The sequence below is a fragment of the Microcaecilia unicolor genome, chromosome 9, assembly GCF_901765095.1.
Source record: "Microcaecilia unicolor chromosome 9, aMicUni1.1, whole genome shotgun sequence".
NCBI classification, from domain to species: domain Eukaryota; kingdom Metazoa; phylum Chordata; class Amphibia; order Gymnophiona; family Siphonopidae; genus Microcaecilia; species Microcaecilia unicolor.
Genome location: NC_044039.1, coordinates 204,873,468 through 204,901,253, shown reverse-complemented (window position 1 = coordinate 204,901,253; position 27,786 = coordinate 204,873,468). Strand labels below are relative to the sequence as shown.

The 27,786-nt window shown below is 47.2% G+C and overlaps 1 protein-coding gene across 2 annotated transcripts in view; it reads right to left on the bottom strand.

Annotated features, from left to right (window-relative positions):
* Positions 1-27,786, bottom strand: part of ASB2 (ankyrin repeat and SOCS box containing 2) — an 82,102-nt gene that overhangs the window by 14,016 nt on the left and 40,300 nt on the right. For both annotated transcript variants that reach the window (XM_030215321.1, XM_030215320.1), the window contains 4 exons: positions 22,499-22,665; positions 15,411-15,566; positions 8,213-8,458; positions 449-623 (listed from right to left, as the gene is read on the bottom strand). In XM_030215321.1, the coding sequence (XP_030071181.1) occupies positions 449-623; positions 8,213-8,458; positions 15,411-15,566; positions 22,499-22,665 (744 nt within the window). The remainder of the gene's footprint in view (positions 1-448; positions 624-8,212; positions 8,459-15,410; positions 15,567-22,498; positions 22,666-27,786) is intronic.

Below are 27,786 nucleotides of genomic sequence, written 5' to 3'. Positions count from 1 at the left end.
GGAAAGCACGGGGTACAAATGTAACAAAAATAAATAAATAAAAATAAGGGGGCTCAGCAATAGATGCAGACATTTGCACAGCATTTACGTTGGTGAAAACGGCCATGCCTAATTATAGGTACAATCTCTGGGCTAAAGCAATATTCTATAAACCATTCCTTACTTTAGGCACGGTTTATAGAATACCACCATGCACTTTTTTTCGGTGCTAATTTTTTAGCTGCCATTCCCATTATAGTATTTAACATAGCCTTGTAAGTTTTGCTCATAATGAGAACAAAGAAGGAAGGAGAGAAGAATAAGTGAAAGAGAAAAAGAAAGCGGGAAAAAGAGACAGAAAATCCATATGGCAGAAATGATATCTAATTTGTATTTTTTGTTACTCTTCCATCTGTTGGGTGGGTTCACTACACGTGAAGTCATGAAACCTGCCATCAATGACACGTACTCCTCGTTGTCCTTCTTCCTTGCTGCTATGTGAAGTGGAAGAAACCCGTCCTTGTTGGCTTTGTTAGCATCTGCGCCTTGGGACAAGAGGAATGCCACAATGCTGGTATGTCCATTCTTACTGGCTTCGTAGAGAGCAGAGGCGCTGTCGTTGGCTTGGGTGTTAATCTCAGCGCCTACAAAACCAAACCAAGCTTAGTATACAGGAGGACTGTTATTTTCGGAGTATGGCTAAACTCACTGTAAGCGTGTCTCATTATTCCTAGGCTAAAGAAGCAATCTGGGAGCAATCTATAAGTGGGCACCTGGTCAGAACTTAGGCACCTGGATTCCATTATAGAATACTTAGCATAACCTAGAACCGGCACTTCTACAATTTAGTGCTCACACTTACGCAGACAGCACAGATAGTAAAGGTGATCCAGGGAATGAAGAGCAGGCGAGAGCTGGACTGATACAACGAGAAGGAGACGCCACTATACCTTGTTGATGATGTGACTTTTTACTGAACCTTTCAAGATTTGTTTGAAGGACCCCTGATGAAGGCAAAGCCGAAACTTGGCCAAGTTGGTGAATTCTCCTCTGTTCGTCGTTCCCTGGATCACCTTTGCTGTCTGTGCTGCTTGTGTGTTGCTGCAGACGTTTTTGCTCCTGATTCTTTGCCGCATTCACACTTACACCAGCCCCCCCCCCCCCCGCTGCCACCGATCCCCCCCCCCCGCCATTGCCAGACCCCCCCTGCCTGCCACCGACTCTCTCTACTACTACTACTATTTAGCATTTCTATAGCGCTACAAGGCGTACGCAGCGCTGCACAAACATAGAAGAAAGACAGTCCCTGCTCAAAGAGCTTACAATCTAATAGACAAAATATAAATAAAGTAAGCAAATCAAATCAATTAATGTGAACGGGAAGGAAGAGAGGAGGGTAGGTGGAGGCGAGTGGTTACAAGTGGTTACGAGTCAAAAGCAATGTTAAAGAGGTGGGCTTTCAGTCTAGATTTAAAGGTGGCCAAGGATGGGGCAAGACGTAGGAGCTCAGGAAGTTTATTCCAGGCGTAGGGTGCAGCGAGACAGAAGGCGCGAAGTCTGGAGTTGGCAGTAGTGGAGAAGGGAACAGATAAGAAGGATTTATCCATGGAGCGGAGTGCACGGGAAGGGGTGTAGGGAAGGACGAGTGTGGAGAGATACTGGGGAGCAGCAGAGTGAATACATTTATAGGTTAGTAGAAGAAGTTTGAACAGGATGCGAAAACGGATAGGGAGCCAGTGAAGGGCCTTGAGGAGAGGGGTAGTATGAGTAAAGCGACCCTGGCGGAAGATGAGACGGGCAGCAGAGTTTTGAACCGACTGGAGAGGGGAGATGTGACTAAGTAGGAGGCCAGCAAGAAGCAGATTGCAGTAGTCTAAATGAGAGGTGACAAGGGTGTGGATGAGGGTTTTGGTAGAGTGCTCGGAAAGAAAGGGGCGGATTTTACGGCTGTTGTAAAGAAAGAAACGACAGGTTTTGGCGGTCTGCTGGATATGAGCAGAGAAGGAGAGAGAAGAGTCAAAGATGACCCCAAGGTTTCGAGCTGAGGAGACAGGGAGAATGAGAGAGCCATCAACAGAAATAGAAAACGGGGGGAGCGGGGAGGTGGGTTTGGGGGGGAAAATGAGAAGCTCGGTTTTGGTCATATTTAATTTCAGGTGGCATTGAGACATCCAGACAGCAATGTCAGACAAGCATGCTGAAACTTTGGTTTGGATGCAAGGTGAGATATCAGGGGTAGAAAGGTAGATTTGGGAGTCATCAGCATAGAGATGGTAGGAAAAGCCATGGGATGAGATTAATGAACCAAGGGAAGAAGTGTAGACAGAAAAGAGGAGGGGACCAAGAACAGAACCCTGAGGTACGCCGACAGGCAGAGGGATAGAAGTAGAAGAGGATCCACCAGAGTGAACACTAAAGGTGCGGAGGGAGAGGTAGGAAGAGAACCAGGAAAGGACAGAGCCCTGGAATCCAAGTGAGGACAGGGTATCTCTACCCCCCTCCCGCCGCCAACCCTCCCCCACTGCCGTCGCTTACCTTTGCTGGTGGGGGACCCCAACCCCCGCCAGCCGAGGTCCTCTCTTCCGTTGCAGCAGGCTGCAAGTTGCAAAGCTTCCTGTTCTTCTGAGTCTGACGTCCTGCACGTACAATGCGCAGCACATCAGACTCAGTTTCAAATTCTGAGTCTGATGTCCTGCACGTCGTATGTGTAGGACGTCAGACTCAGAAGAACAGGAAGCTTTGCAGCTTGCAGGCAGCCTGCTGCAACGGAAGAGAGGACCTCGGCTGGCGGGGGTTGGGGTCCCCCGCCAGCAAAGGTCGGCGATGGGTTGGCGGCGGTAGGGGGGTCCAGGCCAAAATCTGCGGGGGCCCAGGCCCCTGTGGCCCCACGCAGATACGCCCCTGTTACAAACTAATGATTTAATTCCTGACAGCACAGCATGGAACTAAACAATGCTTAATCCAATTTCGGAGGCTAAAATGTATTTTTCAAAGAATTTCAGTGCTCAGGTTTCTAGTGCTATGCTTCAAATGTTGTATATGGCTACTTCGATGGTGTTTAAATAAAAGCACAGGTAGGGCATCACAAGCTTTTACAATGAATTATAATCCACATTTAGCATTTTCATGTTAATAGAAAGGTTACACAACTAGGTCTTGGCTGGACATGCAAGTGTTTTCTGGAAGAGCGAATGGAGAAGCACTGCTGTAATTGTATTATTTAAGAGAAAGAGAACCTGAATGGCAAATATGTGCCTGCATTAAAAGCCAAATGTCTGGCTGCCAACGACACAGCTGCTATTAGAAATAAACAAATGCAAACAGGTTTTTAAAACATTAGATGCACTGGTTTTTATGTCTTTTTATACAGCTGACAAATGAATGCCAACGTTCAGCAGACTTCTGCTCTCCTTTAATGCCCTTGCAATCAGGCTGCTGCCCAGCTGGTGGAAACATTCCATTTTCTGATACCAATTAACCTGAGATGTGGAGAAAGAGAGGGCCATGTAATCCACTGTCAGTGCCAGTCTTCCATCAGGCAGGGTAAAGCAGCTCCCCAGGAAAACAAAACCACATGTGCACATACGTGTAGGACATCAGACTCACAGAAACAGAAGCCGATCTGCAAGGACAGGCCTCTACATGGAATGTTGCCAGTGCAGTGCAGTGCAGTGGACTTTGATCCTGGGGAACTGAGTTCAATTCCCACTACAGCTCCTTGTGACTCTAGGTAAGTCACTTAACCCTCCATTGCCCCTGGTACAAAATAAGTACCTGAATATATGTAAACCGCTTTGAATGTAGTTGCAAAAACCTCAGAAAGGCGGTATATCAAGTCCCATTTCCCTTTCCCTTATGACATCACAATATCAGAAGTGAGCCAAGTATCGGGCAATCAAGCCATTGTGACATCACTGATGAGGTTGGCTCTTATTGGTGGAATGATTGGAGGAGTAGCCTAGTGGTTAGTGCAGTGGACTTTGATCCTGGGGAACTGAGTTCTATTCCCACTGCTGCTTCTTGTGACTCTGGGCAAGTCACTTAACCCCCCTCCATTGCCCCTGGTACAAAATAAGTACCTGAATATATGTAAACCGCTTTGAATGTAGTTGCAAAAACCTCAGAAAGGCGGTATATCAAGTCCCATTTCCCTTTCCCTTATGACATCACAATATCAGAAGTGAGCCAAGTATCGGGCAATCAAGCCATTGTGACATCACTGATGAGGTTGGCTCTTATTGGTGGAATGATTGGAGGAGTAGCCTAGTGGTTAGTGCAGTGGACTTTGATCCTGGGGAACTGAGTTCAATTCCCACTGCAGCTCCTTGTGACTCTGGGCAAGTCACTTAACCTTCCATTGCCCCTGGTACAAAATAAGTACCTGAATATATGTAAACCGCTTTGAATGTAGTTGCAAAAACCTCAGAAAGGTGGTATATCAAGTCCCATTTCCCTTTCCCTTATGACATCACAATATCAGAAGTGAGCCAAGTATCGGGCAATCAAGCCATTGTGACATCACTGATGAGGTTGGCTCTTATTGGTGGAATGAGTGGAGGAGTAGCCTAGTGGTTAGTGCAGTGGACTTTGATCCTGGGGAACTGAGTTCAATTCTCACTGCAGCTCCTTGTGACTCTGAGCAAGTCACTTAACCCTCCATTGCCCCTGGTACAAAATAAGTACCTGAATATATGTAAACCACTTTGAATGTAGTTGCAAAAACCTCAGAAAGGCAGTATATCAAGTCCCATTTCCCTTTTTCTCATCAATGGCAGTATCACTATGACTTGACAGTTTTTGCCTATAAAAATCTGTGTTTGATGTCTGTGACCTGGAGAATAACTGAACACAGGGGGCCACTCTTCCACTCTGTATTATTACCTTCTTCCATTGCTAGCAATTCTGATTATACACTGTAGTCAATAAAATAATCTATTACTGACATCTTTGTTAAATTGTGGGCCCCTATTATCAAACTGCAGCAAAAGGGGGTTGGCTCTGGCGTCGGCACGTGTTTTACACGCGTGTCAAGGCCCCCTTTTAACACAGCTGGTAAAAGGGAAGTCTTGCCTTCCTACAGGAAATGGCTGGGCGGCTAGCAAAGCACCTGCCGCGTGGCCATTTAACCCGGCAGTAACCGGACAGCATGCGGCAATGCCCGATTACCGCTGGGTACACTCCAGCACTACAAAAATATACACATTTTTGTAGCGCCAGAAATGATGGCGCGCTAGGGATGAGAAGTACCACCGGGCTGCTGTGATAGCCTGGCGGTATTTCTTGTATAGCCAGCGGTAGCCCAACTAAACGTATTCTATAATTGGCACCTAGATTTACAAAAATGTGGTGTAAATCCTAGTGCGTAGATTTACATGTACTGGGCTATATTCTATAACACATATACTGGCATTCACGACTCCCACTGCTTTGTAAAAAGGGATGGTATGTACTCACACAGTGTAATGACACATTATATATCACTCGTGACTAATGGGGGGAAAGCCTCAAGGTGCCTGGATCAAAACGATCTCACAAGCAACAGTTGATCCTGTTGACCAATCACTTGGTCTTAAGAGGATCCGCTCCTCATAATGGGCAAAAAACCACCCCAAAGTCTCAAATGAAAAACAAAGGAGGAAAAGTACAGGGAAACTCCCTCATTAGTCCTCAATAGTCCCGGTATAGGTTGCTGCTACGTGTGTACCAACTCTTCACATGTAGAAATCAAAAAGAAGATGAATGGTGAACTACTTAGCTCTTTGACGGTCTTTTATATACTCAGTTGCCACAGCTTCCTCGTTTCCAACCGACCAGTGGCGTAGCCAGACTGCCAATTTTGGGTGGGCCTGAACCCAAAGTGGGTGGGCACAAAATTTTCTCTCTACTCCCCTCCCCCAGGAAATATTTAGTCACACTTTTCAGTGAGCTTTCAGAGGCCAAAACCTCCTGTCTCAGGTCAGTATAATGCTGTTACGGTATCCTCTCCTGACCTAAGGAAGGAAGTATTGGTCTCTGAAACTTTATTAACACAGGTACCATATTACTTTATTCTAAATTAAAAATAAAATTATTTTCTTTACCTTTGTTGTATGGCCATTTACTTTTTCTCATTGTGTTGCTCCCAGTCTCTAGATTCTGCTTTCCTTCGTCTTTCTCTTGCCAGGGTTTCCTGTCCATTCATCACCTATGGCTTTTCATCTTTTCCTCACCCTTGTTCGCCACATGCCCCTTCCTCTTATTCTCCAGTCTTTCCCTACTCTGTCCTCTCCCTCTTTCCATCCAGCAGCTCCCCTCTTTCTCTCCCCATCCTTCCAGTGTCTCCCCTCTTTCTTTTGCATCCAGCGTCTCCTTTTTCTCCCTACCCTTCCATCCAGTGTCTTCCCTCTTTCTCTCCTTATCCTTCCACTCATCTACCCTCTCTCCTGATCCTTCCATCTAGTGTCTCTATCTCCCCTCTCCTTCTATCCAGTGTCTATCTCTCTACCCTTTTCTGTTCAGTCTCCTCCCACTCTCCACATCCTTCTAGTTTCTCCCCTTTCTCTCTGCATCCTTTCATCCATCTCCCCTCTTTCTCTCCCTATCCTCCCATGTCCAGCAGCTCTCTTCCCTATAATCCCTTCTTCCTCTTCCTTCCTTGTCCAGCAGCTCTCCAGCCCCTTCCTCCTCTCCCTCCCATGTCCAGCAGCTCTCTCCCTTCCATCCAATCCCCTCCTCCTCTCCATCCCATGTCCAGCAGCTCTCTCCCTTCCCTCTAGTCCCTTCTTCCTCTTCCTCCCTTGTCCAGCAGCTCTCCAGTCCCTTCCTCCTCTCCCTCCCATGTCCAGTAGCTCTCTCTCTTCCCGCCAGTCCCTCCCATGTCCCAGCAGCTCTCCCTTCCCGTCAGTCCCTTCTTCCTCTCCCTCCCATGTCCCAGACGCTCTCTCCCTTTCCTCCAGTCCCTTCTTCCTCTCCCTCCCATGTCCCAGACGCTCTCTCCCTTTCCTCCAGTCCCTTCTTCCTCTCCCTCCCATGTCCCAGCAGCTGCTCCCTTCCGTCCAGTCCCTTCTTCCTCTCCCTCCCATGTCCCAGCAGCTTCTCCCTTCCCTCCAGTCCCTCTCCCTCCCATGTCCCAGTAGCTCTCTCTTCCTTCCCTCAAGTCCCTTCCTCCTCTCCCTCCTATGTCCCAGCAGCTCAGCCACTTTCCCCCCAGGCCCGCGAATCCACATCCTTCCCGCGCTGTCGCAGCCCTTTTGTCCCGCGGAGGCAGCGTTTCCTTCCTACCCTGTTTTCTCCCCAGGCTCCGCTGCATCATCCCTGCAAGAGGAATCGTTTTCCTTTTCGGCCGTCGCGCTGCACTGCCATATACACAGGCAGCTTCGCTCCTCCCCCGCCACGTTCATCCGGCCCTAACAGGAAGTGCATCAGAGAGGGCCAGAATGGATGCGGCGGGGGAGGAGCGAAGCTGCCTGTGTGTATGGCAGCGCAGCGCGACGGCGGAAAAGGAAAACGATTCCACTTGCAGGCCGGGACGATGCAGGGGAGCCTGGGGAGAAGACAGGGCAGGAAGGAAACGCTGAACGCTGCCTCCGCGGGACAAAAGGGCAGCGACAGCGTGCAAAGGATGGGCGGGCCTGGAGGGAAAATGGGTGGGCCTGGGCCCGTCCAGGCCCACCCGTGGCTACGCCCCTGCAACCAACTATGGCCAGCACTTTGCTGTGCTTACAAACTTTAGCTGCTTCAGGGTCCGTGTGGGAAGCGGATTAACAATGGCCAAGCCAGGTCACAAGTACCTGGCAGAAACCTAAATCTTGGCAACATTTCATGTAGAACCCCAAAGAATAGCAAGATTCTGGAATCCTAAAGAGTGACAAGATTCCATGCAGAATCTCAGAGAGTAGCAACATTCCATGTAGAACCCCAAAGAATAGCAAGACTCCGGAATCCTAAAGAGTGACAAGATTCCATGCAGAATCTCAGAGTAGCAACATTCCATACTACAAATCCCAGGGCAAGCAGTTGCTTCCCATGTCTGTCTCAATAGCAGACTATGAACTTTTCCTCCAGGAATTTGTCCAAACCTTCTCTAGACCCAGATACACTAACTGTTGTTACCACATCCTCTGGCAAAGAGTTACATGTGCAGCCCCACCTATATCCTGCCCATGCTCCACCCATGTAAATGCCCACCTTCCACTTGGTCACTGTTGGTGGTACATGTATACGTGAAAGGTGGTATTTTCATTTTTGCACTCACCACACTTGGCAAGGTATCGCAGGGAATCCAGCTGCCCACTCTGGGCCGCCACGAATAAGGGTGTGATGCCATATGCATTCTTTGCTTCGATCTTTGCCCCTCCTGTCACCAAAATATCAATGGCTTCAAGGTCATTGCGAGCCACTGCCTCATGCAAGGCCGTCCAGCCCCGGTTACAGCGGTGGTTCACATCAGAATTGTATTGGACCAGCAACTTCACAGCTTCCAAATGTTTACGTTCACAGGCTGTTTAAAAAAAAAAGGGAAAGACATATATATTGCAGCAGTAATATACTTCTTGAGAGAGCAATGATTCTCAAGGGGCCTGATGATCAGCGCTATATAACCAGACAGAATGGCTCCTGGCCAGTTAAATAGAATTAAACGGCTAAGCACTAATATTCAGAGTGAGATAGCTAGTTATGTTCACTGAATATTAGCGCTTTTCAAACGTTCAGTGCTAAACCAACTAAATTGAGCAGTTAAGATCAGGGGCGTAGCTACATGGGGCCACGGGGGCCTGGGCCCCCATAGATTTGGCCCTGGACCCCCCTGCCGACGACCCTCTCGACCCCCCCCTCCCGCCATCAACCCGCTGTCGCCGTCTGCTACCTTTGCTGGCGGGGGACCCTAACCCCCGCTAGCTGAGGTCCTCTTCTCCCTTCGTTCTGTTTCTGAGTCTGACGTCATGCAGGATGTCAGACTCAGAAACAGAACGAAGGAAGAAGAGGACCTTGGCTGGTGGGGGTTGGGGTCCCCCGCCAGCAAAGGTAGGCAACGGCGGGGGAGGGTTGGCGGCGGGAGGGGGGTCGAAAGGGTCATCAGCAGGGGGGTCAAAGTTGGTGGTGGTGGTGGTGGTGGTGGTGGCGGCGGCGACGGGGGGGATCGGCAATGGTGGGGGGGTGTCAGCAATGGCGGGGGGGTCGGCGGTGCCGGGGGGGGCTAAAATGTGCCCCCTCACCTCGGGCTCTGGACCCCCCCTCCTGCCGAAGTCTGGCTACGCCCCTGGTTAAGATAGTTGGCTTAAATAGCAGGCCTATCTTTGACTGCTGTTAACTTAACCAACTAGCGCTCAATACTCACTCGGTTAAGTTGCCACGGCCAAAACTGAAATCAGATATTCAATGCTGGGTTGCCGGATACTGCCCAGCATTGACTATTCAGGGTCAGCTAACTGCACTGCCTGCCACCTGCTAAATATCAGGAGGTTTGTCTTCAGCACTCGGGAAGGCGAAGGAATTGCTTTGGTGCCTTGTAGTCAGAGTAATGGAATGAGGGTCAAGGAAGCCTTAGGCAAGTTATTTTGGGCTTCTTTTACAAGACTGTGCTAGCAATTCCCGTGCAGCAAATGAGAGCACGCCCATAGGAATTGAATGGGCTTCCTCTTATTTGCCGCTCTGAGAATTGATAGCGCAGCTTTGTAAAAGACCCCCTTAATCCCCTTCTACCTCGAGTGCTCCCTTAGGGGTTCTTTTACTAAGGTGCACTGAAAAATGGCCTGCGCTGTTGTAGTCATGTGTATTGGACACGCGCAGGTCCATTTTTCAGCATGCCTACAAAAAAGGCCCTTTTTTTAGCCGAAAATGGACGTGCGGCAAAATAAAAATTGGCGCACATCCATTTTGGGCCTGAGACCTTACCGCCACCCTTTGACTTAGCAGTAAGGTCTCACACATTAACCGGGAAGTAATTGTCAGCACACATACTCTGCCAATTACCGCCTAGTTAGCACCATGTGGTAGAAAATAACAAACATTTTCTGCCGAGCGTATTGGATGCATGTAAAAAATGGAATTACCGCCCGGGGCTCGTGGTAGCCTGGTAGTAGTTCCAAATTCATGCACGTAGGATGCGCGTAGGTGCCTACGCGCCTTAGTAAAAGGGCCCCTTAGACTGTAAGGTCCTTGGGTCAAGAGCTTTTACAAAGAATTCTAGAAGTTGGCACCTAAATTTATGCATCAATAGTGTGCCTATTTTATGGAATACTAGCCCTTATCCCCAGGATTCTATACAGTGTGACCGATATTGCACATGCAAATCCGGTCGTATTCTGGTCGTATTATTGACACTAATTGGCATTAATTAGAATTTACACTTACAACTTGCTAAGCATATCCTGTAAAATGATGTGCGTAAATTTTAATGAGTGCTGCCAAAAAGGAGGTGTGATCCAGGGGTGTAGCCAGACCTCGGCGGAAGGGGGGGCCAGAGCCCGAGGTGGGGGGGCACTGTTTAGCCGCCTCCCCTCCCCCCGCCACTTTGGACCTCCCGCCGCTGCAACCGCAAACCCAACCCCCCCCCCGCCGTCACTTTGGACCGCCGCCGCAACTGCAAACCCCACCACCACCGCTGCTGCCTGCCCGCCGCCACATCAGGTATCTTGTTTGCTAGCGGGGGTCCCCAATCCCCGCCAGCCGAAGAGTCTTCTTCAGTGCCGGTCAACTCTGGCGCCTTCATTGTGGGATCATCTGTTTCTGACGCCTTACGTCCTGCACAGGGCTACATGCACGGTGCAGGACGTAAGGCGTCAGAAACAGATGATCCCACAACAAAGGCGCCACAGTCAACCAGCGCTGAAGAAGACTCTTCGGTTGGCGGGGATTGAGGACCCCCGCCAGCAAACAAGGTACCTGATGCAGCGGCGGGGCGGAGGGTGGGCGTGGCGGTCAAATGTAGAGGGGGCCAGAGTATATCTGTGGGGGCCCATGCCCCCGTGGCCCCACGTAGCTATGTCCCTGGTGTGATCATGGGTGTGGAATGATTGGGTCATGGGCATTCTGAAAATCTACACGCACACTTATAGACTACACCTGCTCCGCACCTAACTTGGCACAGGTATGGCTGCAAGGCATATTCTATAAACCCGCCGAAGCAGAGATTTTACAGGCGCCATATACAGAATCTAGTCCTACATTCATAACTGTTGGCAATAATTGGCAGCCACACACATTAATTCATAGGTGCTATTCTATAAGTAACGCGCTTAACTTGCTTAACACACAACTGTCAGGGGTATACACAGGGGAGGATGTAATGGGCATGTAATGGGCGTGTCACCAAGCGACACATGCAACTTCTACAGTACTATCAGTTGCACACATTGTGTGGTACTCTTAAGCATGTCCACTTATGCCAGCCTAACTTTTGGCGCAGCCGTACAGCTTTGCATTCATATTCTACAATGGCTTGTGCAACCTTAGCCGTTATAGAATTGGCACTAGGTGCACTCCATTGTGGCACCTAAGAGAGGCGCCAATTTATAGAACTGCCCCCATAGTGTACCTGAAAATTTATCAGCATTGTACAGTATTGTGTACATCCAGTAGCACTATAAACATGGACCGCCCAATATTTTTAAAAAATGGCCGCTAAAACAGCACTTAGGTGGCTATCTGGTGATATTCAGTCCTGGATAGCCGGCTGTCCGGCACTGAATATCACCGGTTAGCGGCTTAAAGATAGCCGGATATATCACGCGATATATTTGGCTAGGTGCTGATTTTTAAAGGCAGACCGGTCAAATTTGGTGGCCAGATAGGTAGAATAACTTTGGCCAGTCTGACTTTAACTGGCCAGTGTTGAATATCAGCTTTGCCGGTTAAAGTTGGACCGGCCAAAGTTAAACCAGATGTTGAATGCCGGTCACTGGGAACAGCCTGGCACTGAATATCCGGGTTTAGCGCGGACCGCGGGAGACAGCCCGGCTATTTCCTGAGGTCTGAATATCATGGAAGTCAGCAGGTCTCAGACACACAACAACCCAGGCAATACCCCAGTTGCCCCATATTAGTTTTGACCCAGCTGATTGGTTCACTTTAAAAGATGTCCTGCCTCTGGACATATGATTGAACCGGCCCCTACCTGGCTTTTACACACGTTGAAAAGCACTCAAAAGAAGAAATCTTTAAGAGCTGCTGTTCTGTCCCCATTGCATGGGGCAGCTTGTGTTATCTGCGTGTGACAGATTATATATTTGTATATTTATTAAGCTATGTATATGAATCTGATCCCTGCATTTCTGTGGTCCTCTGTGATTAGCCCTTATGAACACCTGTGTTTTGCTCTCAATGCCTTTTGGAGTTTTGTAGTTACTGCTTGCCTCACGACACGCTAGGAAGAGCAGAATTCCCCCTCCCTCCGATTGCTCTCTTGAGGAGAAAGAGAGATGGAAGCTATGCCTAGGTTTTAGGTCCAGCGTGTTGAGAGACCTGAGTCTCTCCATGCTGAGACAATAAACTACTGCTTGTTTTTTCCTATCAGGGAGGCAATTCATAATGAATTTTTACCTGTGCGGCTGCTGTGCAGTTACCACACTGTGCTGCGGTACTGTTAGTGCTGTGTTTCGGTATTTCATAAGTACATAAGTAATGCCACACTGGGAAAAGACCAAGGGTCCATCGAGCCCAGCATCCTGTCCACGACAGCGGCCAATCCAGGCCAAGGGCACCTGGCGAGCTTCCCAAACGTGCAAACATTCTATACATGTTATTCCCGGAATTGTGGATTTTTCCCAAGTCCATTTAGTAGTGGTTTATGGACTTGTCCTTTAGGAAACTGTCTAACCCTTGTTTAAACTCTGCCAAGCTAACCGCCTTCACCACGTTCTCCGGCAACGAATTCCAGAGTTTAATTACGCGTTGGGTGAAGAAACATTTTCTCCGATTTGTTTTAAATTTACTACACTGTAGTTTCATCGCATGCCCCCTAGTCCTAGTATTTTTGGAAAGCGTGAACAGACGCTTCACATCCACCTGTTCCACTCCACTCATTATTTTATATACCTCTATCATGTCTCCCCTCAGCCGTCTCTTCTCCAAGCTGAAAAGCCCTAGCCTCCTTAGTCTTCCTTAATAGGGAAGTCGTCCCATCCCCGCTATCATTTTAGTCGCCCTTCAAGCACCAGTCACTGACAGCTCACCCTTCTGGAGAGGGACTGATTCACAGACTCAAACTCAGTCTGTACGTACAGAATCCTAATCCATCTCAGTGCAATTGTAAATGATTAAGTTGTTTATCTTGTCATCAATTTTATTAAAGAATGGAATTGAGGAGAGAATCAATTCTTAGTAACAAGCAGCCCCAGATTTAAGCCTCTGGATGTAGAGGGTCAAAGTTAATGCCCTGTAAAGGCCAGAAGAGCTACAGTTAATACAAGTGTGGCTTTTGGTATAGCATAGCATTTAACTAGGCCTTGTAGCTAGAAGGAGCATTTTCAGCTACAAAACTGTCTGATTTGAACTGCTTCCTGAGGTGCATATTGCTCAAACATAGCACTAAATCCATTTTTTTTAATTCTTTTTTTTTTGTTACATTTGTACCCCACGCTTTCCCACTCATGGCAGGCTCAATGCGGCTTACATGGGGCAACAATGGAGGGTTAAGTGACTTGCCCAGAGTCACAAGGAGCTTCCTGTGCCTGAAGTGGGAATTGAACTCAGTTCCTCAGCTCCCCAGGACCAAAGTCCACCACCCTAACCACTAGGCCACTCCTCCACTGTTGCTACTATTTGAGATTCTACATGGAATGTTGCTATTCCACTAGCAACATTCCATGTAGAAGTCGGCCCTTGCAGGTCAACAATGTGGCCGCGCAGGCTTCTGCTTCTGTGAGTCTGACGTCCTGCACATACGTGCAGGACGTCAGACTCACAGAAACAGAAGCCTGCGCAGCCTTCTGCATGGAATGTTGCTAGTGGAATAGCAACATTCCATGTAGAATCTCCAATAGTATCTATTTTATTTTTGTTACATTCGTACCCTGCGCTTTCCCACTCATGGCAGGCTCAATGCGGCTTACATGGGGCAATGGAGGGTTAAGTGACTTGCCCAGAGTCACAAGGAGCTGCCTGTGCCTGAAGTGGGGATCGAACTCAGTTCCTCAGTTCCCCAGGACCAAAGTCCACCGCCCTAACCACTAGGCCACTCATTTAACCCTCCTGCTTTGGCCATTGTCATAGTGTCCCTCATGTGGTCACGTGGCAGGAAGTTCATTTCTCCACAGGTCCTCTGACTCCACCAGTAGATCAAGAAGGGAGCTTCCTTCTTAATACTTGAATCTTGGCCAAAAAGCTGTGAACTGTATTTTGCAGCACCAGAATGAATGAAGTATTCTGGTGCTTAACACATACAGCAAGAAATATGCCCTCCAGCCAGGACTGTTCTTTTTAACCCCATCTTAAAATACTCACTGAGAGGCATATTTTCAAAGCACTTTGGGAGGCTAAGTTCCATAGGTTTCTATGGAACTTTGGGAGGCTAAGTGCTTTGAAAATAAGCTAGTCAGTCACCCCAACTTATTCCTGTTGCAGTTGGAATGAAAACGATTCTGTAATGCAAGGCCTAGCTTTGGGTGTCATGTACCCAGCTGCCCTTCACTCTTTTGCTTCACCTATAATGAAGCCAGGGTGGGGTGATGCATGGCTCTGATAGGCTAAGCAGCATATGAAACGCTGAAGGGGAAGGCATAAAGTTACTTTTTAAAAACGTTATCCTCTTGATTAACTTTTTCACAACCAAATATAAACAATACATTTCATGTGAACCATGAACATAATTTATCAGTCCCTCATTCTTCACTCCCCCTACCCTCTCTTCCTCATCCACCTTATATCTCCCTCCCCCTCTCAAATGCCCCCTTCTTCCCTCCCTGCCAATATTTTGCCAACCTTGCCCGTATTTCCCCTTCTTTAATATATTGATGATTTCTAGATTCTGTTAATCTTTCCAACCTTGCCACCGCCTCTAAAATGCTCTCTGCAACTTTGGAGTGTTAGGGCTTCTCATAAAGTTCCGACATAGAAAGCCTTGAATTATAGAAATAAGCAATGTTTACATTTGCCAGGAATATAGCACTGCACAATACCAGAGAGTATTCCAGCTTAGCCCGCTTCAGTACTATTTTCACTTCCAGAGTGTCTGCAGTTTTATAACTGCGTCTCTCATAGCGCTGCTCAGTTCGACAAGGGAGGTATCAGGCCAGTCTAGGATTTCTGACAACCCAATCCTGATCCATTATGGAACCTTCCGTGCTGGTTTCAATGGGTAGGATTGAGATCTATAAATACCAAACTGTTTTGGGGGAATTAAGTTCAAAAATAGGACTGACCAAATAAATCACCCTCCTAGAACTGGGTAACTAGGCACCTCTACCTCAAGTCTAACCGCCCCTTACAAACATTTGACAAAGAGTTTACGTTACCCTTATAGAGGGGAGTTTCTCTGGACTTATTTGCGATGTCAGGTTCAGCGCCACATTGCAGCAAATAATTTATGCACTCAATATGCCCCCTTATGGTTGCCAGGTATAGCGCGGTTTCCTCTTGAAGTGTTCTCCGATCAATTGTTGCAGGGAAAGCTGTTCAAAGTATCAACAAAAAACTTTATTTTCAAAATGGCCAGAAAGATATGAATAGACATGCCGACAAAAGCCACAATATCTGTCTAGTCTGCCCCATTAGTAGTGGCTTTCCTAGGGGCGCTGACACCCGGGGCGGATCGCCGATGCGCCCCACCCCCCGGAACAGCGCGACCTCCCCCTGGAGAAATAACCCCCCGGGTGCAGCGCGACCCCCCGGCGAAAGAACCCCCCCCGGGTGCACGTCGCTGGGGGGGGGGGTGCCGCGCGCCTGTCGGCTCTTCGTTTCCATGCTCCCTCTACCCCGGAACAGGAAGTAACCTGTTCCAGGGCAGAGGGAGCATGAAAACGAAGAGCCGACAGGCGCGCGGCACCCCCCCAGCGGCGTGCACCTGGGGTGGACCGCCCCCACTGCCCCCCCTTGGTACGCCACTGCCCATTAGAAACTTTAAGGAAACACAAAGGCAGATGATCTGCAAACTCCAAGACAGAAAATAAACGAAGCAGATCGTTGAAAGACAAAATGTATTTTATTATATATATATATAAAATATATATTTGTAAAAACAGCCCGACACAGGCCGTGTTTCGCCCAACAGGGCTGCTTCAGGGGCTACACAATAATCCTTTACTGTTGAAGTATAATGGATATATATTGATGAAAGCGACTGAAACAAATGTGCAAAAGATCACCTTGATTATATCTTGAAAAAACAGCTTAATCAGAAATGCCAAAAAAGAATATTGACATGAAGTCAATCGGACAGCCTCATATCTCTGAAAACGCTTTCAGAGATATGAGGCTGGTCCGATCTGCTTCGTTTATTTTCCATTAGAAACTTTGCAAATTCTATCAAATCTCAGGAGTTGAAAAAAAAAATCCTTCTACAAACCTCGGAGTACCAAAAATAAAACCAGTCTGATAAGTACAGTATTTCTATCAATTACTGGGGATAGAGGTGAATTATGGCTATAAAGCACATTATTTATCCCTCAACACAAGTCAAATGGCAATAACATGCATTATATTACCATAATGCATGTTAATATTAGTTACCATGGCAGTTTGACCCGTAGAGGTAGTACCACAAGACTACCACTAGAGGTTGCTAGTGCCATTTTGCACCCAGCGCCAGGAAGGGCAGAAGCGACTTGGGATCGCTCCTGCCCCATACCCCCTAGATCCCAAGGATTTATACAGGTAGACCCAAGGGGGCCTACAGGAGAGTAGGGGGGTGGAGGTTAGAAAGAGGGGTTCTTTAGGAGGGGGTTGTGATGGGAGGTCCTTTGGGGGGGGTTGTGATGGGAGAGCTCTTCTAGATAGATAAGATGCAGGGGAGCTCTTTGGGAAAGGGAATGTGATGGGGGAGATCTTCAGGAGGGGAATGTGATGTGGGAGGGAGGATGTGATATGGGAGGGTCTTTGGGGTGGGATGTGTTTACAGAAGGGCTTCAGGAGGAGAGATTACATATTATTGCCTGTCCCCTTTAAGATACGACCCAGGAGCCTGATGCTCCCAGGCACCATGAACATAAGAGTAGCCATACTGGGTCAGTCCAGTCCATCTAGCCCAGTATCCTGCCTCCAACAGTGGCCAATCCAGGTCACAACTACCTGACAGAAACCCAAAGCGTAGCAACATTCCATGCGGGGCTGATCGCAAGCTGCATTACACTGTGGGGTAATTCAGAAAAAGGTCACCAAAATTAAGTGCTAGGATGCTACACACTAAGCGTAAATCCTATATTGCCAATTATGCATGTAATTTCTGTTATAGAATACTAGTGTAAGTAGGTGTTTATGAAAGATTACAGAATGAAAGGGTATCTGTAATAGAACTAGTGTAACGTTATCTGAGTAACACTGGTCGACAAGCTGGTAGTAGGTACAGATGAATCGTGCTGCTGGTTCAGCATGGGGAGTTTTGGGGGATTCTGTGGGGTAGGAGGGAGGGTTAGGAAATGGGGAATGTAATCTAGAGGTCCAGAACCACTAGTATTGCACAGATTGGCGGGGGGGGGGGGGGGGGGGGGATAATTTTCTGGGATTATTTTAAGTCACCCTAGAAATGATTAAATAAACAAACCTGAGTGCATCTCTCTCAAATTTTGAAGGGACACAACCTTATTCTGTCTTTGTTTTCCACAATATTTTGTTGATATTCACTGTACAGTTCATGGGTAATTATTGCTTAGCTTATATTTATGGGGTAGTTATTTAGGTGGTAAGAATTTTAATTTACCTCTGTAAAATGAGTTATATTGTGACTATTATGCGATCAGAACTGGAAAATAAAAACTTCCCACCCAGTGGGACAGTCGAAATCCACTCAATTACAATTTTTGATGTTGTTAACACCAGTTCAGAATATTTTTTACTGTAAAGCTGTAAAACAGTGGGCCTCACACCTGTCCTGGGGGACCACCAGCCGGTCAGGTTTTCAGGATATCCTTAATGATGTCAGTTTGTTTTGTATGTATGATTACTTATTTTGTATGGTTTAAAATTGGAACCCACTTAGGTTTTAGGTGGGCTATAAGTGAAAGAAATAAATACTAAATAATGAATATGCACGAGATAGATTAGCATGCCTGTCACCTCTATTATATGCAAATTTCTCTTATGTATATTCATGAGGGATATCCTAGAAACCCATCTGGCTGCTGGTCCTCCAGGACAGGTTTCAGAACCACTGCTGTAAAATGAGTCATATTGTACTTTATTGGGTGAGACATACGATCGGAATAGGAAAATAGAATGTCCCACCCTGTGGGAGAGACAGTGGAAAAGGTTAAAGAAAGTGCATAAACAGTATTTTATAATCACAGGGGGGTCGATGTTCAGTTGGCGGCAATTAGCGTTTTGCTGACAGCGCTGGCGTTATGCCTAGAAAATCAATGCCAGGCCATGTCCGGGCTTCATCATTGAATTTCTGGGTTTGCAGAGCCAGCTAAAGCATAGTCAGTTAAGTGCAATACAGTGGCATAGCTACAGGGGGCCTCGGGGTCCTGGACCCCCCAAATTGATTCCGGAGCCCCTGGTTTGGCTGGTGGGAGTCCCCAACCAGCTGAAGCCTTTCTCCAGCAATGTATAATCTCTGTGCGTTGCCTGCCCTGCTTCCTCTCACATCACGTGCATGCTCGGTTTTAGTGAAACTGATAAAACCAAGCATGCATGCGATGTGAGGAGAAGCAGGGCAGGCAATGCACAGAGAACAAAGCTGGAGAAAGACTTCAGCTGGCAAGGGATGGGGACTCCCACCAGCCAAGGTATGTGGGGTTGTGGCAGGGCAGGGGTTGCAGCAGGGAAGCAGGCCAAACTGTGCCCCCAACTTTGGGCTCAGGACCCCCAAACATTGAGGTCTGGCTATGCCCCTAGTTAGGGTTACCATATGTCTGGATTTACCCGGACATGTCCTCGAAACGAAAGATGGACGCCCATCTTGTTTTGATAATACGGGTTGCCCCGCCCCTTGACGGGGCCCTCCTGCGAGGACGCCCTCATGAAAACTTGGGCGCCCCGTTCGATTATGCCCCTCCATGTGTTGTATTTATATATTTGTGAACAGCTCTGATACGCTTATTGGGAAGTGTGATATACATGAGTCAATTAAACTATAAACCATAACCATAAACCTTGTGTGATCAAATTAAAGGGAAGGGTAGAAAAGAAATATCTTCTCCATTATGAACAAAACGTTAGTCAGAGTCATGCATATACACGGATTTTGCAGCCTTTTTCAACTTTTCACAACACAGGGAAGGAAAACTGAAGTGTGGTTTTCTATGTTGAATCAGTCCTAACCAGGCAGTGGCAACATGCAGATCTGCATAGATTGTGTGAGAGAACCAGCGAGAGGTGTGAAACCTATGAAAGGAACTGATAAAAATGTACTTTCCAGTAGACAAAAAAGCAAGCAAAGGCAGCTTCAGAATGGTGTATTCTTTCTCTCACAGTGATTTAAATTCCAGGCTCAGTATCATCAAAGTGATCCTATATAATAATTCTCACCTCCAACGTTCTAATGTGCCTGGTACCGTTGCTCTCTCGGAGGTGGTCTGCTAGGCAGTTTAGAATGCACTGACGTCAGTGATGTCACTGACAGCTGATTCCAATCAGCTCTCAGTACCCCCCCCCCCCCTCAGCGCAACACCCAAGCCCCTCCGCCCCGGCGCAGCACCCAAGCCCCTACCCCCCCTCGACGCATCACCCAAGACCCTCTCCCCGGCGCATCACCAAAGCCCCTACCTCCCCCCCCTCAGGCACATCAACTCCCTCGCCACCCGCAGCCGCCAATACTAACGCTGTCCGGCAGCTGCTGCTTCTCCTGTGGAGCAGCAGCGGCAGGTACAAAAAGAAAAAGGCCCAAAAAAGATTTTTAACCTGAAACGGGGCTCCGTAGACAGCCGTCTGGCATTGGCTGTCGTCACTGCAGCCGCTCCTCCTCTCCCCTCCACGTCACTGCCCCTGCAGGAAGACCCCGGAGGAGCACAGCGACGTCAGAGGGGAGAGGAGGAGCGGCTGCAGAGATGACAGCCAATGCCAGATGGCTGTCTACGAAGCCGTGTTTCAGGTTTAAAATCTTTTTTTGGCTTTTTCTTTTTGTACCGGCTGCTGCTGCTCAACAGGAGACGCAGCAGCGGCTGGACAGCATTAGTATTGGCGGCTGCTGGTGGCGAGGGGGTTGATGTGCCCGAGGGAGGGGTAGGGGCTTGTGTGATGCGCTGGGGGGGGTAGGGGTTTGGGTGATGCGCCGAGGGGGGAGGGGAGGGTCGCTGGATATGGGTGGCTGCAGGGGGAGAGGAGGGTCGCTGGAAATGGATGGCTGCAGGGGGGGCAGGGAAGAGGGAGATGGGTCGCTGGACATGGGTGGCTACAGGGGGGGTAAGGGGAGAGGAGGGTCGTTGGACATGGGTGGCTGCAGGGGGGCAGGGGAGAGGAGGGTCGCTGGACATGGGTAGCTGCAGGGGGAGAGGAGGGTTGCTGGACATGGATGGCTGCAGGGGGGGCAGGGGGAGAGGAGAGTCGCTGGACATGGGTGGCTGCAGGGGGAGCAGGGGAGAGAGGAGGGCCGCTGCACATGCGTGGTTGCAGGGACAGAGGAGGGTTGGTGGGGAGGGGGTCCTGAGACCAGATGGGTAGCTGCAGGGGGGGCAGGGGAGACAGGAAGGACGCTGCAGGGGGGGGGATCACCTTGCTAGCGCCCGTTTCATTGCCTACCGAAACAGGCCTTTTATACTAGTATTAAATAATATCAAATGTGACAGCGATGCCAAAATAACATTATACTAGAGCCCCTGATTCGAGGTTTATCAAAAACAGGGACCCATGTCGGGACTTCGCATGGGATTTGAACCACCATCTAATAAGTATTATTTATGTGGTGTATTCTGTGGATGCAGTAAGGGGTCCTTTTACAGAGCCGTGGTAAAAAGTGGCCTGCGGTAGTGTTGGCACCTGGGACTGCCACGCACCAAGGCCACTTTTTACCACAGCCATAAAAAGCCTTTTTTTCCATTGATTTCCTTAATGGCGGTGCGCTGATTTCACAATTAGCAGGCGGCCATTACTGCCTGAGCCCTTACCACCACCTAATTACTTGGCGGCAAGAGTTCACATGCTAATCTGGCGGTAATCAGGCAGCGTGCGGCGATGCATGTGCTCTGCCCAATTACCACCGGGCACACCTACTCCCTGCCCACTGCACTAGAAAATAATTTCTGGCCATGCCCCACAGCAGTGCTGTTTTTGCCGCGGGCTACCCACCTGCTAGCCCTACCGCCCTTTAGTAAAAGGGCCCCGAAGTGAAATCTGCTCTAACAAGAATTATGATGGCAAGTTCAAAAAAAGAATTCTCAAAAATAGAACTCCCCTCCCTCCCCTCCTTTTGAACCAGTGTAGCGCTATAGAAATGTTAAATAGACTACTATTTAACATTTCTATAGCGCTACACTGGTAGTAGTATCTGGTGGTGATAAGAAAATTCCAGACAGTTTCATTTATGATGTTCCTTCATTAATTTTGTATCCCTTTCCTGTAGGAGCGGAAGCATAGACTAGTGGTTAGTGCAGTGGACCTTTATCCTGGGGAGCTGGGTTTGATTCTCACTGCAGCTCCTTGTGACTCTGGGCAAGTCACTTAACCCTCCATTGCCCCAGGTACAAAATAAGTACCTGTATATACTAATAAACTGCTTTGAATGTAGTTGCAAAAACCACAGAAAGGCAGTATATTAAGTCCCTTTCCCTTTTTGAGATTCAACATGGAATGTTGCTAGTGGAGGAGTAGCCTAGTGGTTAGTACAGTGGACTTTGATACCAGGAAACTAGGTTCAATTTCCACTGCAGTTCCTTGTGACTCTGGGTAAGTCACTTAACCCTCCATTGCCCCAAGTAGAAATAAGTATCTGTATATACTAGTAAACTGCTTTGAATGTAGTTGCCAAAACCACAGAAAGGCAGTATATCAAGTCCCATTAACAAGATTCCACACACAATCTCAAAAAGTAGCAACATTCCATGTAGAACCCCAAAGAACAGCAAGATTCTGGAATCCCAAAGAGATTCTACATGGAATGTTGCTACTATTTGAGATTCTACATGGAATGTTGCTGGTGGAGGAGTAGCCTAGTGGTTAGTACAGCAGGCTTTGATCCTGGGGAATTGGGCTCAATTCCCCCTACAGCTCCTTGTGACTCTGGGTAAGTCACTTAACCCTCCATTGCCCCAGGTACAAATAAGTACCCGTATATAATATTTAAACTGCTTTGAATATAGTTGCAGTATATCGTCTAATTCCCTTTCCCTATTATTACTGTGGTTGAATTTCATTTTCTTCCTCTACTTTAAGCTTTTTCAAATATTTGCTATGGTTTTCTTTCTCTCTGTGTTCTTTGTGCTGTTCAGATGGTTTTTACCAGTTTTATTCTTACCTTTTAGCAAAAGCTTTAAGCATTCCAGCTGCCCATAGTACGATGCATCATGCAAAGGCAGCCACCCATCTTTATTAGGCTCTGCAAGGTTTCTCTCTGATTTGATGATGTTAGTCAGTGTGTCGGTGTCTCCATTCATAATCGCTACCACTATCGGGTCTTGTTCCCTGTGAAATGTAGAGAAATGTTAATGGCATTGTGTAAAACTGCTTGCTGTAGCTGTCACTTATTAAGTGTTTATAAAGCAGAAAAAGAGAAAAGAGGATCTGAAAATGATGTAACCAGAAAACCACCGGTGCCTGAAAACGTAAAGCTTGCACCTTTAAGTAAGCATAACAAAGTTGTTTGGAAAAAACTAAGTTCCCCCGGATGACAGCAAGAAAATACCACCAACCTACTAAGTTCCCGCAGATGACAACAGGAAAATACCACCAACCCACTAAGTTCCCGCAGATGACAACAGGAAAATACCACCAGCCCACCCATGCTGCACAGCTCTTCCTCTCCCCAGCTGCAAGTCATAGAGTGTGACTGCTTATAACACCTCTCTCATGTTAGACAGTGGTTGTAATCTTGCTTCTTTGGACGCCACCATCTTGACTCAAGAGCGTTCAAGAGCTCCTGCTTAGATCATACCCAAAATTCCTCCCTTCCCATGTCCACCACAAGGCTTTGTAGTTAAAGAACCAAACATCTGGCTTCCGACATTCCTTTGAACTTTGCTAGATGCTACATTAACAACCCAGCCAGTCTCTGAGGAGTTTAAGGCTTATTATACAATAAATGCATCATCTTAAGACCAAGTGATTGCAAATTTAAATTTATAACCAACACTAATCATCATCCATTATATTCTATTACAATTGTGTATACAGTAGTCGGGGCCCCACATCTATAGTTTGTCATGGTTGATTTCACACAGGTTAAAGTCCGGTTGATGACTACTATTCTGTGCAACCTGCCAGACAGACCAAGCTGATCCCCTAATTTGTAGATTACTAGTAGTTTCATGTAGCCTGCTAGACAGACTGGGTGTGGTCAACCTGACAGAAAGACAGAAAGACCAATCCTCTAACCAATCCTCTAACAGAGTGGAGTAGCCTAATGGTCAAAGCAGCAGACTGAGAACCAGGAGAACCACTACATCTCCTTGTGACCTTGGGCAAGTCACAACCCCACACTGCCTTGCTTAGATACAAACGTAGATTGTGAGCCCTCCAGAGACTGAAAAATACCTACTGTCCCTGAATGTACACCAACTCAATATGTTTTGGGCTTGCAGGCAGTATATAAGAAATTAAATAAATAAATAAATGTGTAGCCTGCTAGATTAACCCAACTACCATATTTTTTCTTTTCATCTTTGCTCTTGAGTTGTAGTATGCCAGTGTGGTAGATATCAATGTAAGAAGACAATGTGGGGTATAATCGAACGGGGCGCCCAAGTTTTCCTGAGGGCATCCTCGCAGGACATCCTCGCGAAGGGGGAGGGAAACCCGTATTATTGAAACAAGATGGGCGTCCATCTTTCGTTTCAATATACGATCGAGGACACCCAAATCTCAACATTTAGGTCGACCTTAGAGATGGTCATCCTTAGAGATGGTCATTCCCGGTTTTCAGCAATAATGGAAACCGAGGACGCCCATCTCAGAAACGACCAAATCCAAGCCATTTGGTCGTGGGAGGAGCCAGCATTCGTAGTGCACTGGTCCCCCTGACATGCCAGGACACCAACCAGACACCCTAGGGGGCACTGCAGTGGACTTCAGAAATTGCTCCCAGTTGCATAGCTCCCTTACCTTGGGTGCTGAGCCCCCCCAAAACCCACTCCCCACAACTGTACAACACTACCATAGCCCTAAGGGGTGAAGGGGGGCACCTACATGTGGGTACAGTGGGTTTCTGGTGGGTTTTGAAGAGCTCACATTTACCACCACAAGTGTAACAGGTAGGGGGGAGATGGGCCTGGGTCCGCCTGCCTGAAGTGCACTGCACCCACTAAAACTGCTCCAGGGACCTACACACTGCTGTCAGGGAGCTGGGTATTCCAAGAAAACAGACGATCCGCAAACTCCAACATCGAAGCAAACAAAAGCGGATCAATCAAGGCATGGTATACAACTTTATTCTAAAAAAAAACGCCCGACACAGGCTGTGTTTCACCCACTAGGGCTGCGTCAGGGGCTTGATAGCGAAAGCAGGTTCACAACAGAGCAAAAAAACCAGCATAATGCGTTCCTCCAAAAACTAACTCAATCCATGCACCCGGTGGATGGGCATCATGTGACCGCATCAATTAGAAACTGTTTCACTTCAGAAGGTTGCCATAAATGTTAATTACATCATAAGAACATAAAAACATAAGAATAGCCATATTGTGTCAGACCAATGGTCCATCTAGCCCAGTATCCTGGCAGAAACCCAACATTCAATGCTACCAATCCCAGGGCAAGCAGTAGCTTCCCCATGTCTGTCTCAATAGCAGACTATGGACTTTTCCTCCAGGAACTTGTCCAAACCCTTTTTTTAAACCCAGATACACTAACCGCTTTTACTATATCCTCCAACAAAGAGTTCCAGAGCTTAACTATCCATTGAATGAAAAAATATTTCCTCCTATTTGTTTTAAAAGTATTTCCATGGCATGAACGTAGGGCGGTGGGACTCTCCCAAAAGAAAAAAAACACGTTTTTTGGGAATTTGGAGTCCTTACATTCAAACCTTGTCTTCCCGTGCGCGAAGTCTAATATTAAATGGGTTATAAAATTGTTTTTTTTTGTTTTTTTTCTTTCCTTCTCTTTCTTTCTTTCATTTGGGTCAGGGGTTCTGTTAAGGAAAGGAGGGATCATAGGAGCCTTCTAGGATATATTGTGAATCCATGCACAAACTCAGTAGGAAGGGGAGGTGGTAAGAGACACCCATCTCTTCTTCAATTAAGGACATTTCTCATATGAAACCTTAGCTATAGTGAAATAGTGACAGGGGCTATAGCTTCCATGATCTATAGGACACTGGATCGCATGGCGGTATCGGAAAATCGGATCATGCAATGCAGGCCTTGGTAAATCCTTATGGAGCAAGGATGATGTGGAGGACTCTGAATCTAAAGGCGCCTAGTTTGGAGAAGTGTAAATAGTTCATATAAGGTTGTTTTTGTTTGATTTGATACGAAGGAAATTAAGGGGGATCAAAGGGGAAGGGAGAAGGGGAAAGGGGGAGAAGGGTGGGGATAAAAGGGAACGTAAAGTAATTTTATTGGTCGCAGCAGAGAAAATGTGGATGATATTGTTCTGTTCTTAATATTGCAACCAACAGATGGGAACATAAAAGGGGAGGGTGGTGTGGGGATTAACTGGGGGAAAAAAGCTGATGACGGACTGTAGCAATCTGGATAACCATAGTGCATTTTCAAATATGAGTTTCTGAAAGTTCAGAAGTGAATGTGTATCTTATGTAGTGTCATCAATAAAAAATGTTGAACCATAAAAGTATTTCCATGTAACTTCCTTGAGTGTCCCCTAGTCTTTGTATTTTTGGAACGAGTTAAAAAATCAATTCACTTCTACCCGTTATACAACACTCAGGATTTTGTAGACCTCAATCATTTCTCCTCTCATCTGTCTCTTTTCCAAGATGAAGAGCCCTAACCTCTTTAGCCTTTCCTTATACGAGAGGCGTTCCATCCCCTGTATCATTTTGATCATTCTTCTTTAAACCTTTTTCGAAATTTCGCTATATCTTTTTTGAGATACAGAGACCAGAACTGAACACAATACTCAAGGTGAGGTTGCACCATGAAGCGATACAGAGGCATTATAGTATTTTGGGTTTTATTTACCATCCCTTTTCTAATAAGTCCCGTTTGATTTTTTGGCTGCTGCCGCACCGTGGGCAGATGGTGTGGGTATTATTGTGTTATTATTTGAAGGTATTGTCAAAGAATTATTTACAGCTGGAAGATTATAGAAATTAGATTTGAGTTAGATCTGTAAATGAAGTCATTACTGGGTAGCTGAATTTAAACCCTGCAATATAAATACCAAAACCCATTGAAGTTGATTCATTGTAGAATAAATGCATATATTTTGATTGTACCATTTAGATCCCCCCCCCCCCTCAATTTAAGTGAGTACTCTTTATAGAATTGCCCTAGAAGAGAGGACATACAGGGGAGAATTCCCCAGAGTCCCTACTGCAAGTCACACAGTACACAGGATGAGAATATGAAACCTTAATTGATATGGTAAGGCAACTAGGTTAGGTGTTCTCAATCCAGTCCTCAGGCCACACCTAGCTAGTTAGGTTTTCAAGATATCATCAATGAATATGCATGAGATAGATTAGCATGTGGCGTAGCCACAGGTGGGCCTGGGTGGGCCAGGGCCCACCCACTTAGGGCTCAGGCCCACCCAACAGTAGCACACGTTTAGTGGTAGCTGGTGGGGATCCCAAGCTCCGCCAGCTGAAGACATCCCCCTGATAGTAATTAAAACGCTGCTCTCCACGATACTGGCACCTGTGCATGCTCAGTTTTCAGCGCATGCCTACTGCAGACTGCCAAGGTGGAAAGAAGCGTTTTCCTGCCAGCTCAGATATTTTTCTGGTGGAGGTTGGGAAGAACACTTGGTGCCCACCCATTTCTTGCCTAGGCCCACCCAAAATCTGTTGTCTGGCTACGCCCCTGGCATGCACTGCCTCCATTAACTGGGTTGAGAACCCCTGAACTAAGTGAACAGCCTTGAATGTTTTAGAACCAGGCTTCCCCAAACAATCCTGGGACCCCCCCCCCCCCCCCCCCCCCCCCCCCCCCCAGTTAATCAGGTTTTCTGGATCTCCACAATGAACACGCATGACATAAAGTTGTATATGCTGGGTCTCCAGTGCATGCAGATTCATCTCATGCATATTCATTATGAAAGCACTGAAAAAATGACTGTGTGGTCAGGGCAGGTTTGGGAAGCTGCACCTTAGAATTTGAGCGGTGTCAGTCATTTCACCCTCTCTGTTTCACACTGTACCTCAGTTGCGGCATTAAATCACTGCTGTGTCTTGTTCATTATTTGCGCTTTGTTAATTATCAGAGCTACTGTCAGACATAAGCAGACAAAGCAGTTATATAGGGCCCCTGAGCAGCTCAGTGGGGCCCTCTGACTCACTTGCTATTATTATCCATACTTCTCTTCCGTCCAACCCCCCCCCCCCCTCAAACAAACACACACACATTGCCACTGTTAATTACAGCTGGAAGTCCTAATCTGAGAAAGCAGAATGCTTGATTATACACT